Raw genomic sequence first — 13,526 nt, forward strand, 5'->3', positions numbered from 1 at the left:
TTGATTTAGTCTATTTGTTAGGTCAAATTTGTTTCGATTTGAGTCAACATCTTTAGTTAAACTTGCGTAGCACAATGTTGTTGAGTAACATGCTTAACATATAAGATAACTCTTTCACTACCCTTGTAACTTTCTAATTTGAGAAGAAAAGAGATTGATGATTTGATGACATTCTGATCACTGCATGTGATTTTCTATTGATGTGAGACTAGGAAAAAAAGATACTAACTCTAAGCTAAGAAGCTACCTCCTCGTTTTCTTCCTCTCTCTTTTTTCCATCGCCTCAAACCCCGCCTTTTCCTTGAGTTGTGCCCCTTATCACCGGTAATGGCATACAGACCCATGCTCTCTCCTCGTCCACCCACGAATCAAAACCAAACACATCATAGTCCATTTCCATCCTATGTTCGAAAAAGTTAAAAGACCTAATTTTGTAATTTCTACCTGTGATCAATATAGTGAGCCATGAGACAAATATATCCATCGGTGGCTATCAAGGTTTTAAATATCAGTTATCGAAAATATATCAAATAGCCAAAATTTATACCAGATCCCGATTATCAGGTTTATATCAAGGATAAATAGTAAAAAATCGGTGTCATATCATATGGTGAGCATATATAATATAATGTCCTAAAATATAGTCTAAACACATTTTACGAAATATTGAGACGATTTTCAAGGGAAGTTATCAACAGAGATCTTCAAGTGAGAAATTTGCGAGCGTTTTGGGGGAGAGAACAGTGGAGGCGGATAGAACTAAGGTTACATGATGAGCGGATGTGAAATAGGATATGATAGTCTTGTTTTTGTTTAGTGGATGCAGATCGGGTATGGAAAAAAGAGGGTTTTTTGTCTCCAAACCTGAGCCGGTTCACTTAGAATGTAAATTTGTAGAAAATCGGATGATTTTTAACGCACAAAAATCACCCGCTTTATCGATTTTATACCGACATGATTGGGACAAATGGGCCAAAAATGATATGCGATAAATTTTTGTGGAAATTGTATCGGGCACGGTCTGAACCCTATATTTCGATGATAAATTGATAAAATTAGCCTATTTTTAAAACATTGGTGGCTATTAATGTCCACAAATCGGACATCAAGTTAAAACATTGGTGGCTATTAATGTCCACAAATTGGACATCACGTTAATGCTGTCTGAATTGACTCAAAAGCTTCTTTTTAAGTCTATTTTTCTCGTTTGCATAGATATTAAGAGCATCAACTTTAATCATATTTCTTTCTGTGTGTTTCTAATCCTCATAAAGATACGAGAGAATTGCTCGAATACCTTCTTACTTCGCAAATTGGAATGGTACAATCATTCATAATGATGGCCAAGCCTAAGAGCTCCCTAAACTTATCCGTATCAAAGTTAAATCTTGAGGAACTCATAGTTATATGATCTATTGAATTGTCTAGCAAAGATGTTGGAAGATCTTGCCATTGTCACCGCTAGCCACCATCACTCGTTGCTGCCTTCCTCGCTCGTCGCTGCTGCCTCTTGTCACTGCCACCGCTGCCCGAGCTTTCTCACGAGTTAACACGTATGATCGTAGCTTATTTATCTCGTTCCGACCCTTTTATTACTAGGGTAGGTCGGTTCCACGGGTTACCTTTAGTTGCACCATGTGGATATTATAGTTCAACCCAATTTGTATATATACACATATTTGAAAATACACATGCACATAGAGAGTGAACACGAGTTAGTGTGCTTCTCCTAGCATTTAGTTATTGTGTCAATAATGTAGCACACATCCAGATCCCACAACTTAGATCGTCAACCTATCTAGATAATAGCTAACGATTTATAGTGTGCCATGTTAGCAACACCCTAGATAAGTGTATTAAGGAACACACTAGCCTTAGTTACTCATATGCATGCACAAAAAGGTTTCTTTCTCTACAAACTTTACATTTGTCTCTTTAAAGGGTCATGTTTGTGATATGATATGTACTAAGGAGTTGAGGAATATATTGAATTTTTCATAAAATGAAAAAATTATCCTAGGTAGGCTCTTGGAGGATGAAGAACAAATGTTTCTCGTCCTTCAAGTTTGTCTACTTTCAATTTGTACTTTATATACTTGCCATAGTATCTAAAATCCTTAACCACATGATTGTGCTAATCTCTCAGAATATGGAGATCATTTACTTTGTCCTTTTATGACATGCTCTTCTAACTAAATAACTAAAACGAGACAACACAAGCATTCAGAGTCTCCTTTTCCATTCTTCAACAATATTTTTTGCACCAGATTTTCCATCATTTAGATCTCAGTGAACATACAAGCTTTTAGGACCCACAATATGAAGTAAAGGGTGATAACGTCAATGAAAATAAAAGTAAAACTATCTTCTTCTGTACCTCTATAAACGCATGAAGTACAAATTGAAATTTATTATTTTGTCTCTATTATGGACCCCACTATAAAAAATGTTGGAGAGCATCAGTGTAGCTACCAACATTGGCAATTGAGATGAACCCATTAAAATTTTTTACAAATGTACTCAAGCCAAATTCTCATCTTTTGCTAAATTAATTAGACGATCTATTACAAAAAAGTTATAACTTATAGCAACAAACCAAAACCCACAATTTTTTTAGTGTACCCTATGATCAACAATCTTAAGAAACACTCTTTAGCACAAATTTAAGTAGAACTAAGATGAAAGCTCACCTACAAATCTCACCACACACCAAATAATCAAGAATGAAGCGCACCGTGAAAAAAATTAATGAAGAGAGTGGAGAGATATAATAAGGGAGACTTTCTCTCATGCTCTAGCAATAAAGTAGAAGAAGGGCTTTTCATTTTTGGAAAGAGCACCAAAGTTTGTATAAATTATATGTGCAAAACAACACCTCAAAATACAAGTAGAAATTCTATGCTTGAATCTAAACCTAAAGCTAAAAAAGGGCATAAACTAAATAAACACAAATTTACTGAGAAGTTATTATGCAAAAAATGATGTAAGGGGTTTATTATGCGAAACTAATTTGTGCCTTATACAGGTTTCAAACTGGCCAATGGATGTTGTTATGCAATAGTAGACTAGTAGTTATGTAGCCCGTACAGATTTCAATGCTCCACCCTCAATTTATTGACTTGACGCTCTTACCAACTAAGCTTATAAACTGTCTGTTAGATTTTGCAAGTAACATATCCAAAAAGTTAATGAGAATTCTACTGTATATAAGCATGACATGCCTCCCATTAACTTTATTATGTAGTATATCATATGGATATGGGTATTGTTTCATCCTATCATTTGTAGTTCTATACGAAACATTTATTAGTTTAATCAATCGAGAGTGTATCCATCAAACTTAGACAACGAAATGAAAATTGATGACCGTAGTGGAGTTGTGAATACCATGAGCAAAGCTACATTATATGCCAAAAGTGTTGAAATACAATATGGGTTTTAACATTAATTTGATGGAGTATTTTGGGTATAAGAGTGATTTTTGAAGTTAGTGGATTAAAAAATTAATTGGGGTAAAGATCTAGGTTTATGGGTAAAAAAACTCTTTTGGGAAGTGGGTGGGTTAAAAAAATAATTGGGTCTAAACCAATGGATTTGTAGGCAAACAATACATCTATACTATAGTTAGAGATGTCGCGATATTAGTGTGAAAAAATTAAAATATGGTATAAGTATTTAGTTTAAGAATACACCGCTTACCTAATTACTTGGAACAAATACATAGAAAATGAAGACAAAATATACTAACTTTTACCATATACCTTTGGTTTAAAAAGACACCACATGCTTAATCACTTTAGGCAAAAATATAGCAAGTTACAACAAAATAGAGCGAGTGACACTGTATACCAAACTTCTTGGGTCTAAAGTGATTCTCGAAGTAGATGGGGTTAAATGTAAATGGGGGTTAAAATTTTCGGCTTATTGGCACAATATTGATTTTTAAAAGTGGTTAGGTTTAAAAATAAATGAGATAACTTTTAGCTTTATTCAACTTTTAGCTTTATCCACAAAAGCTCTTTACACTGTATAAAGTTCTAGAGATGAGCAGTGCTTAGCTAGTTAACTTACGGTGGGAGAATTAGCATTGAAAAATTAAGGAGCCTTCAACTATTCACTGACTTGCGATGACCAATTAAGTTCAAAATGGTCATCATTGGTGCAAAAGTATTACATTATGCTTGTAAGTTTTGGATTTATGTATTAAATCCTATGATATTTACTCAATGTTTTTATTAATGTAAATAAGTACTAACGTCTATTTATATTCCTTTTTAGGAATTGCTCGTTGCTTCACATTTGGGGGAAGTAAAAACAGAGTGCTACATGATCCTAAGATATTGCCTCGTGAGGATTTATCAAGACAAAGTTATATGAACAAAGATGAGAAGCAGACCACAATTAACCACTTCCATGAAAAGCTTTTTAAACTGAAGGACTTGATGAAAACAGAGGTATCAAACTACAAATGCTAACTTGAATTTTATATATAAATGGCTCATCATGCTATGCTGTTTTTTTTCCTTAGTAAGGAATATGCATGGAATTAGTTTGCGCGTCCTTATGGATCACATGATCAGCTATTCAAGATGGATGATTTAACTATGGTACAGACATACACAACTCTTTTCACTATATGATTCCTGCATGTGTCTAATAATGGATGCTCGTACTCACATTTGTGTGGTTGAAGCTGAAAAATGTGAAGCCACCTTTGTATATTATCATCTTGATGTCTATGATTTAAACCTAATAATTTGTTATGATTTAAACCTAATAATTTGTTCTTATATTCACTGAGAGGTTCTCTCCCCCCTCCCTCTCTACCCCTCCCCTCTTATACACACACAATGAAACATACTTATTTGCTTGGAAAGTACATTGAATACTACAGAAGCAAGTACCCATTTTCCACGTAATAACCAGCAATCCGTGACCACAAAAGACATGCTTGTCCATTAGTTGCACCATTTTGCATGAACATACACAAAAATGCATCACTAATGCTGGATTTGTGGATCGTCAATCTTAGGCTATTAGGATTTATTGAGATCTTTATTTTTTTTGGAAATATTTGATGCAATCTTTATTTTCGGGAGGATTTTTATGATTTGATGTTAGCATCTTCAAGATTTTTTACATCTTATATTGTTAGATATTTTAACTTGTTTTCTTCGAATTGAACATTAGGATTTTTCAGATTTGATTTTATCTTTTTTCCTTAGGAGTTGTTTTTTTTAATTTTCATTAAATAAAGTTGTAAGCCTCATCTAGAAGGCTAGTGATGATGACTAAAATTTAAGTTTTGAAATTCTCTCTTGCATGTGAAATGCTTGTGTTTGGCATGTGAAGTGTCATAGGGTGAAAAGCCTATTATGTGAAGCTTGTTATCCTAAAACCCTCTTTCTTTAATCCTAACCATCTATTTAAAGTCCTTTAAGTCTAACACTTCATCTCAAAGTCCTCACAAAGACCTAGTCTTAATAAAAAAAGAAAAAAATTAAGTGTCCATGTTAACAATAAATTGTGATTCCTATTTATGCGAACAATGAATCACCACAAAAATCTTAACGCCACCCCTTCTTCTACGGCGAGGTCGTGGTCCTCAGTCGAATCCAACTACGATCTCTGTCAACGACCTCCAATGAGTTCTCATGATCTCATCGACTATCTACAATGTCAAATCTCCTCTGATCAATCTCCAATGAGTTATGGCATCGCCCCACCAAGTCCTCATCTCCTTTGGTGAAGCTCCATGAAGACCTTAATATGTTCGAGGTTCAATTAACCCCTCCCCCCTAAACATGGCATTGGCAAGTTATCAAAGACTTAAACGTTCACCTGCTCCATTCAGATCTCGATTAGATTCAGTTACCCGCCAAGTTTGCAATTCCGAGAGCACCATAGTTTTGATTAGATTTAGATAGTCAAAGAAAACACATTGGAGAGCTTTATACTTTCGGATCAAAGCCCCTACCTCGGTCCACATTAACGGGTATCTGAGCGAGTTCATGGATGGATCCACATATTTGGAAAATCAGTTTCCACTTGCTACAAGCTCTTCTTGAGAAATCTACACTGAGCGAGAGCCATCAAAAAGAAGAGCCAAAATTGGAAGTCAGTTCTAAACAAGCAATGATATTGGAATCTCCAGTTAGGCCATAAGGAAAAATGGAGCCGAAGATTGACTTGGAGCTCGACCTTGAGTGAGAGACACGACTTGAGCTCAAGCCAAAAGTTGAGCTAGAACTTATGCTCAACTAAAATACCAAGCCAAATGTTATCCAAAAGCCAAGCATAAATTAAGCCCAAAACCCTAAATCAAGTCAAACCAAGAACCTGAATGCCGGATGGATATGCAGGTTTAGGTACATTTGATTATTGAGTTTGTTATTCGAGTTCCATGAAGAAATACTTTCCACCGATCAAATTACATTGTACATTCTCCCACTATCAAACTTGCGGCTGAGTTTTCTTTGACAAGGGGAGATTTGATGCAGGATGATCATAGATCGTCAATCAAGCTATTAGGATTTTTTAAGATCTTTCTTAGTTAGAAATATTTAATGTAATCTTTAATATAGGCAGAATTCCCTTAAGATTTGATGTTTAAGATTTGATGTTAGGATACTCAGGATCTTTTAAATTTTATTTTTTAAGAGTTTTTATCTTGTTTCCTTGGAATTAAACCTTAGGATTTTTGAGGTTTGATTTAATTTTATTTCTCTAGGAGTAATATTTTATTTTCTTTATATAAAGTTGTATGCCTCATTGAGAACATAGACGATAATGAATAAAATTTGAGTTTTGAAATTCTCTCTAGCATATGGAGTGCTTGTGTTTGGCATGTGAACTGCCAATGGAGTGAAGCCCGTTTAATGTGAAGCTTATTATATAAAACCCTCTCTTCCTTTAACCTCATTAATCTATTTAAAGTGCTTTTTGATTTTAACCTCTCATCTCAAAGTCGACCAGACAAAATTTAATGCTAAAAAATTAAAAAAAAAGTTATTGCTCAGCTGATGTGGACTAAGGCTAAGCCTCCTCTCCAAATGGAGAAGGCTTTTGAATGTGATGCCTTCAACGCTAATCCAAATCCGATCGAAAAGTACGATGATGTTGATTATTTAAACTTTGGTGGCTATTTGATCTAATTGGGATCTGAAAGTACTAGCATGTAGCTTCTTAATTATTCTACAACTTTCCAAAGTCATGTTTGAATATGATGGAGACCTGATTGAACTTCAAATTGTCAATGACTTGGTGGTGTAATGTCGTGATTCATCGAAGGTAGATCAAAAGAGATCTGACGATGGGGATACTTAATTGGATAGTGGCAACTCATCGGAGCTTGTCGAAGTTTGGGCATTGGTGAGATCTAGTCAATGAAGAGGCGAGAGATCAGATGTTGCTAAGGTTATTGAAAGTGCTAGATGGCTTAGGTGTTGAACCCAACACCTAGAGTCTAGGCAATTTTCTTCTTCTATTTTTTAGTTACAATAATTAATAATAAATGTCAGTGTTATAAAAAGCGCTAGGTACAGTGAGACTTTGGGCTAGCGCTTAATACCTAGGTGTCTTAGCAGATTTTTTTCTTTGTTTTAGTGGTGGTGGAGTTGTTTTTTAAGTCGGAGAAGGTGTTTATAGTTAGTGTAGGTGGCCGGAGGAGTTCGGAAGAGGTTAGAAAATATAGAGGTTGCAGCAGAAGAAATCACTACCAAGACGTAAACTGTACAGTCCGCGTAAGCAGCCTACACTCCTATATGTGCTTCCAACGCCTAGACACCCGGCCTAGGTACCGCTTACGCCTAGACGCCAGCTTTTTAAACGTTAGATGTTGTGGAGAGAATAAATGAACAATAAGAAAACTACTGTTCACCAGTGAACTATAGCAGTGTTATCGTTCACCAGTGAACAGTAGCCTATAGACTAATTTTGGGGTTTTAGTGTTTTTTTGGGTATTTTGGCTTGAGTTGGATGTTGTGATTATGTGAGAAGTAAATAATTGTGGTTGATTGATAAGGATAATTAAGAGGAACGGAGGTTTAGATAGATAATAGGCTTTAAACTTAAGGGGCTTCACATTTAAGGGCTTCACACTCTTATGACAATTCATATGCCAAACCCAAAACACTTCAAATGCCATAGAGAATTTCAAAGCCCAAATTTTATTCATCATCGGCTGTCTTCTCAATAAAGGTTACAATTTTATTTAATTAAAATAAAAGATAACTCTCAAAGAAACAAGATAAAATTGAATATTAAAGATCATAACCTTCAATTTTAAGGAAAGAAGATAAAATTTCTAACAAGATAAAATCTAAAAGCTCTTGAAGATCCTAACATCAAATCCTACCAAGAGCAAAGATTGCATCAAATATTTCAGAAAACAAAAAAGAGAGAAATAAAACCTGATAGCCTAAGATCGACGATTCAGGATTGTCTTGAATTCACACACATGCACAAACATGCAAACAAAAATAAATGCATGCAAACATGACAATCACAAGCGTATGTGTACACAGACATAAAAACAACATTCCATCTTATTGTGGTGAGAATGGAAGTCCTTGGTAGAGAGAAATTTTTTTCCATAGAGTTGGCAACTGTGAAAGTAATATTCTAATCTCTACTAGTTGAGTACATTGACCAATCTCCTAGGTAACGTAGCGTAGTGACCAAAATCCAAGTGGCTTTCCTCCACGAAGATTATTTTTACTTTATTGTCGTTAATTAGAAATGTGATAGGCTACACTATTTTATAGATGATATAATACTACTATTTGTTTGTTGGTTCTATTAAGAATTAAATTATTTTTGAATGTGTGATTTTTCCATAACGAATATCTAATGCTTTGTTAACATATTTTACATAATATTAGCGTGCTCCAGGTTTCAAGAAGTTGATTTCAAATCTCATCATTATCAAATTTAGAGAATATGTTTATTTAACTTTGTATTGTACCTTGCCAAGTGAAGTTTACCTTGCCAAGTGAAGTTTAAATTGTCGTTACATATGGCTGAAAGTCCAGCGTAAGAGGGAGTTTTAAGAATTAAAGTAGTTTCATATACATAGTTAGTCAATAATCCAATAGCTTACAAGTTCTTATACAAGGTTCTTGATACAACAACAACAACCAAGCCTTTATCCTAAATGTTTGGGGTCGGCTCCATGAATCCTATTTTTTCATTCTATTTTGTTGCGGGTTATTTCCTCTGTTACATTAGTCTTAATTATATCCTTATTAATTGCTTTTAACCAAATCATTCTAGGTCGACATCTAGATCACCTAGCCCCATTAACTCTAATATTATTATTTTTCTTAATTGGTGCACTAAGGGGTCTCCTTTGTACATAACCAAACCATCTTGATTTATTCTCATTTTATCCTCAATATGCACAACCTCTAATTTACTACGGATGCATTCATTTCTTATCCTATCTTTTAATGTATACCCACAAAACCATCGCAACATTCTCATTTCTGCTACACTCATTTTTTGAACATGTTATTTTTTAATTGCCCAATATTCTAACCCATAAAGCATAGTTGGTCTTATAACCGCTCTATAGAATTTTTCTTTTAGTTTCATTAGTATTTTATGATCACGTAAGACTCTCGAATCACTCCTCCATTTCAACCATCCCAATTTGATTCAATACACAACATCATCCTCTATCTCACCATCATGCCTAATGATAGATCCGAAATAGTAAAAATAATTAGTTTTAGGTATTTCTTGGCTATCAATATGTACCATAGACTCTTTTTTCTACTTTTACTAAAAGTGCATTCCATGTATTCTGTTTTTATTCTACTAATTCTAAAACCTTTAGATTCAAGAGCTTGTCTCCATCTTTCTACTTTAGAAATAATGTCTGTTCTAGTTTCATCAACTAATACTATATCATGAGCAAATAACATACACCATTGTATTTCATCCTGAATGTGCTTAGTAAGTTGGTCCATAACTAATGTAAAAAAGATAAGGACTTAAAGCTGACCCTTGGTGTAAACCTATGGTAATAGGGAATGGTTTAGTGTCGCCTTTATTAGTTTTTATTCTAGTTGTTACTCTATCATACATGTCTTTAATCACATCAATATATATACTAGATACATGTTTCTTTTCTAACACCCACCACCTTACCTCTCTAAATACTCTATCATAAGCTTTTTCTATATCGATAAAAATCATATGTAGATCCTTTCTCCTCTCTATATCTCTCCATCAACCATCTCAAAATATGTATAGGTTCCATAGTTGACATCTTAGACATAAAAAAAAATTTTAATTTTTAGATATACATTCTCTTTTCTTAGTCTTTGCTCAATTACCCTCCCAAAATTTTATAGTATGACTTATGAGTTTTACGATAATTTGAATAACTTTGTATATCCCCTTTATTATTATATATTGGTATCAAAATACTAATCCTCCACTCATCCAACATTCTTTTCGTCTCTATAATCTTATTAAATAGTTTAGTTAACCATCCGAAGCCTATATCTTCAAGACATTTCCAAACTTCAATAAGGATATCGTCTGGTCTTACGTCTCGTCCACTTTTCATGTTCTTTAGAGCATCTTTAACCTCACTAATTCTAATTTTATGACAATATTTATAGTTCCTATCATTCACTATATGGTCAAAATCTTCATTTTGCTCACTTGTTTGATTATCATTAAACAATTGATAAAACTAACCCCTCCACCTCTCTTTTATTTCCGTGTCGGTCACTAGAATTCTTTGATCCTCACTTTTAATACACCTAATATTACCCAAATCTTAACTCTTCCTTTCTCTAATCTTAACAAACTTATATATATATATATATATATATACTATATATATATTATATATATATATATATATATATATATCTTTCTCTCCCTCCTTAGATTCTAACTTCTTATAAAATTTTTCATAAGTTTTGTATTTATTCTCACTAACCGATCTTTTTGCTTTTGTCCTTACTATTTTATATTTTTTTAAGTTTTCCCTACTCCTACACTTTTGCCACTCTTTATATAAAGTTTTCTTTTCTCTAATAACCTTTTGCACACTCTCATTCCACCACCAACTATCCTTACCGTCTAATCTATAACCTTTAGATTCTTCTAGTATATCTTTAGCCACATTCCTAATATAAGAAGACATGCTATTCCACATAATATTAGTCTCGTTATATATGTTCCTAATACAAAGTTCTTGATATCTTTTATAACGAAGAACAAAAAAAAAACCCATTTATCCTGAGTTTTTTGAGATGACTACAGTAATCTTGTTCTTCTATTGGACTCTCTACCCCGTTAACTATTATCATATTCTTTTAAGTTGTTCTCGACCAGCCTAACCCTTTTAACTATAATATTCTCGCTTCTTAGTAGTTTCTGTGGCACTTGTCCAACCATCTCAGTCGATCCTTGCTCATTTTATTTTCTAAAGGAGCAACCTCTAACGTGCTATTTATGCACTCAATTTTTGTCTTATCTCTTTGTGTATACCATTTAGTCTTAAGTCCATCATAAGTTCATAACCTTCTCATTTTTGCTACTCATTTTTCTACATGTTTCTTCATTATCTAACATTCTAACACATAGAGCACTGTTCATGTTGCTGTTCTATAGAATTTTCCGTCTGTTTCATATATAATCTACGATCACGTAAGACTCCAGATAGCGCTCCTTCGTTTTAAAATTCTGATTTCATTTGATAAACCATATTATCCTTAACCTTACCATCTTGATGAATGATTGATTCTTAATAATGGAAGTGATTAATTTGATGTATTTCACGACATTCCACGTGTTATACTTTTGTTCTATTCTAAACCTTTTAGATCCAAAAACTTCTCTCCACTTTTCTATTTTAGAAATTGGCCTTTCCCTAATCCCATGAACAAAAAATATCATTAGTAAATAACTTTCATCATTGCATTTCATAGTGAAATCGTCTCGTAAGTTGGTTCATAATTAATGGAGAAAGATAAGGGTATAAAACTGACCTTTGATGTAATAATATGGTAGAAGAAAACGATTTTGCTTCTCAATATGTTCTCAACCTGTTTTCTATTATTCATTCAAATGAATCATATCTTTAATCACATCAATGTACCTACTACTGTTTCTTTATACGATACACTGCATAATCTCTCTTGGCACTCTATTGTAAGCTTTTTGTAGATAAATAGAAACCATATATATCCTCTCACTTGTCTTTATATCTCTCAATCAGCTGTCTTAATACATAATACTTCTTGTTTTTGAAGGAACCTCCTATTAATTGAGACTTTTAAGTGAAGAGATTAAAAGAAAAGATATGAACAAGTAAATCAAAATAAATTATAGTAGACTGAATTGGAGCTGTTTGTTGATGATATTTTGACAATCATAATGCTTATATATTTCCTTGGAGCCTTATGACTTAAGCTTAGCCCTATCTTCTTGTGGGAACACTTGAGGATGATAGATGATAAGGTACTACATCAGTTTAATGTGTAGAAGTTTGTGAAGGGTATTCCATTGTATAAGTAGCTGTAGAAATAAGATAAACGAAAGCTATGAATGCACTTAAGAAATATCAAGTCAAACTGTACGAAAGCCACAACCTGTGTTTGGGCTCTTGTGTTAAATGAATTATGATAAGTTGAATGTTGCGAATGCTAATGTGAAGAATATAATCTGTGTATATGCATCTAGGTGCACTGGCAATCCGTTTTTTAGATTTTGAAAGCCAATCGTAATCAATGTTGAAAGTCTTGTAAACCATTTTACTCACTAACCAATGTATCTAAAATTCCTGCGGAAAAAAAATTCAGGCTGGTAGAAGAAGGGCTGAGAAAAGGCACAGGTTCATGCAGGATTTTGTGGCAGAATTCTATGAAGAATGGAATGGAAGAGCTTGAGGCATTCTTCATCATTTACGCGCAGAAGAAAATCTATTTTTATCTTATAGGCCTTTGTGGTATGCAGCATCAACATCATGTGTTTGAAATCGTTGTTTTTATTATCCTATAAATTCTTGTGTTATACGATTCAAAAGAGATTGTGGACTTTATCTTGAGTATTATCAAAGGGATAGCGGATTCTGTTTCGAGGGTTTTCTCGGATGTTGTTATGTTATTATCTTTATTTATACCAATTTATTGTCATTAAGAGCTGTACATGTTAATATACCAAATCACTGTTACTTTTTTAATTTATAATATACACACACATGTATGTATTGTGTGCGTGTTCTTTCAAGAAGGGACTGATATATTTCATTTAACTTACTGTATGATTATGTTTTCGTATGGAGAAAGCAATTCAATTTTAGGAATAGTGAGTCGAGAACAACATTTGTTGTTACTCATAAAAGTTGTTTGAATTGCTGAAAAAATAGTTAAGATTTAAGATATTTATCACGATTATATAGGAAGCTTACGTCAAATATTACTCTCTTCTCATGTTTTTGAGATCTGACATACAAAGAAGTTGTCGTAAAAGCTCGCAACAATGAACTTGTTCCACAGTCTGGC

The 13,526-nt window shown here is 33.5% G+C and overlaps 1 protein-coding gene across 3 annotated transcripts in view; it reads left to right on the plus strand.

Moving 5' to 3' along the window:
* Positions 1-13,157, plus strand: part of LOC109825146 (uncharacterized protein YpgQ) — a 31,755-nt gene extending 18,598 nt beyond the window's left edge. Inside the window, exons 6-8 of one of the 3 annotated variants that reach the window (XR_002242910.1) lie at positions 4,279-4,454; positions 4,533-4,607; positions 12,825-13,157. Coding sequence is in view for 1 of the 3 variants with exons in the window: in XM_020391889.1 (XP_020247478.1) it covers positions 4,279-4,454; positions 12,825-12,911 (263 nt within the window). In the remaining 2 variants the exon portion in view is untranslated. Of the gene's footprint in view, positions 1-4,278; positions 4,455-4,528; positions 4,608-12,824 lie in introns of all 3 variants that reach the window. The other 2 variants (XR_002242911.1, XM_020391889.1) reach the window with 2 other exon arrangements.

This window comes from Asparagus officinalis, chromosome 10 (assembly GCF_001876935.1).
Source record: "Asparagus officinalis chromosome 10, Aspof.V1, whole genome shotgun sequence".
NCBI lineage: Eukaryota > Viridiplantae > Streptophyta > Magnoliopsida > Asparagales > Asparagaceae > Asparagus > Asparagus officinalis.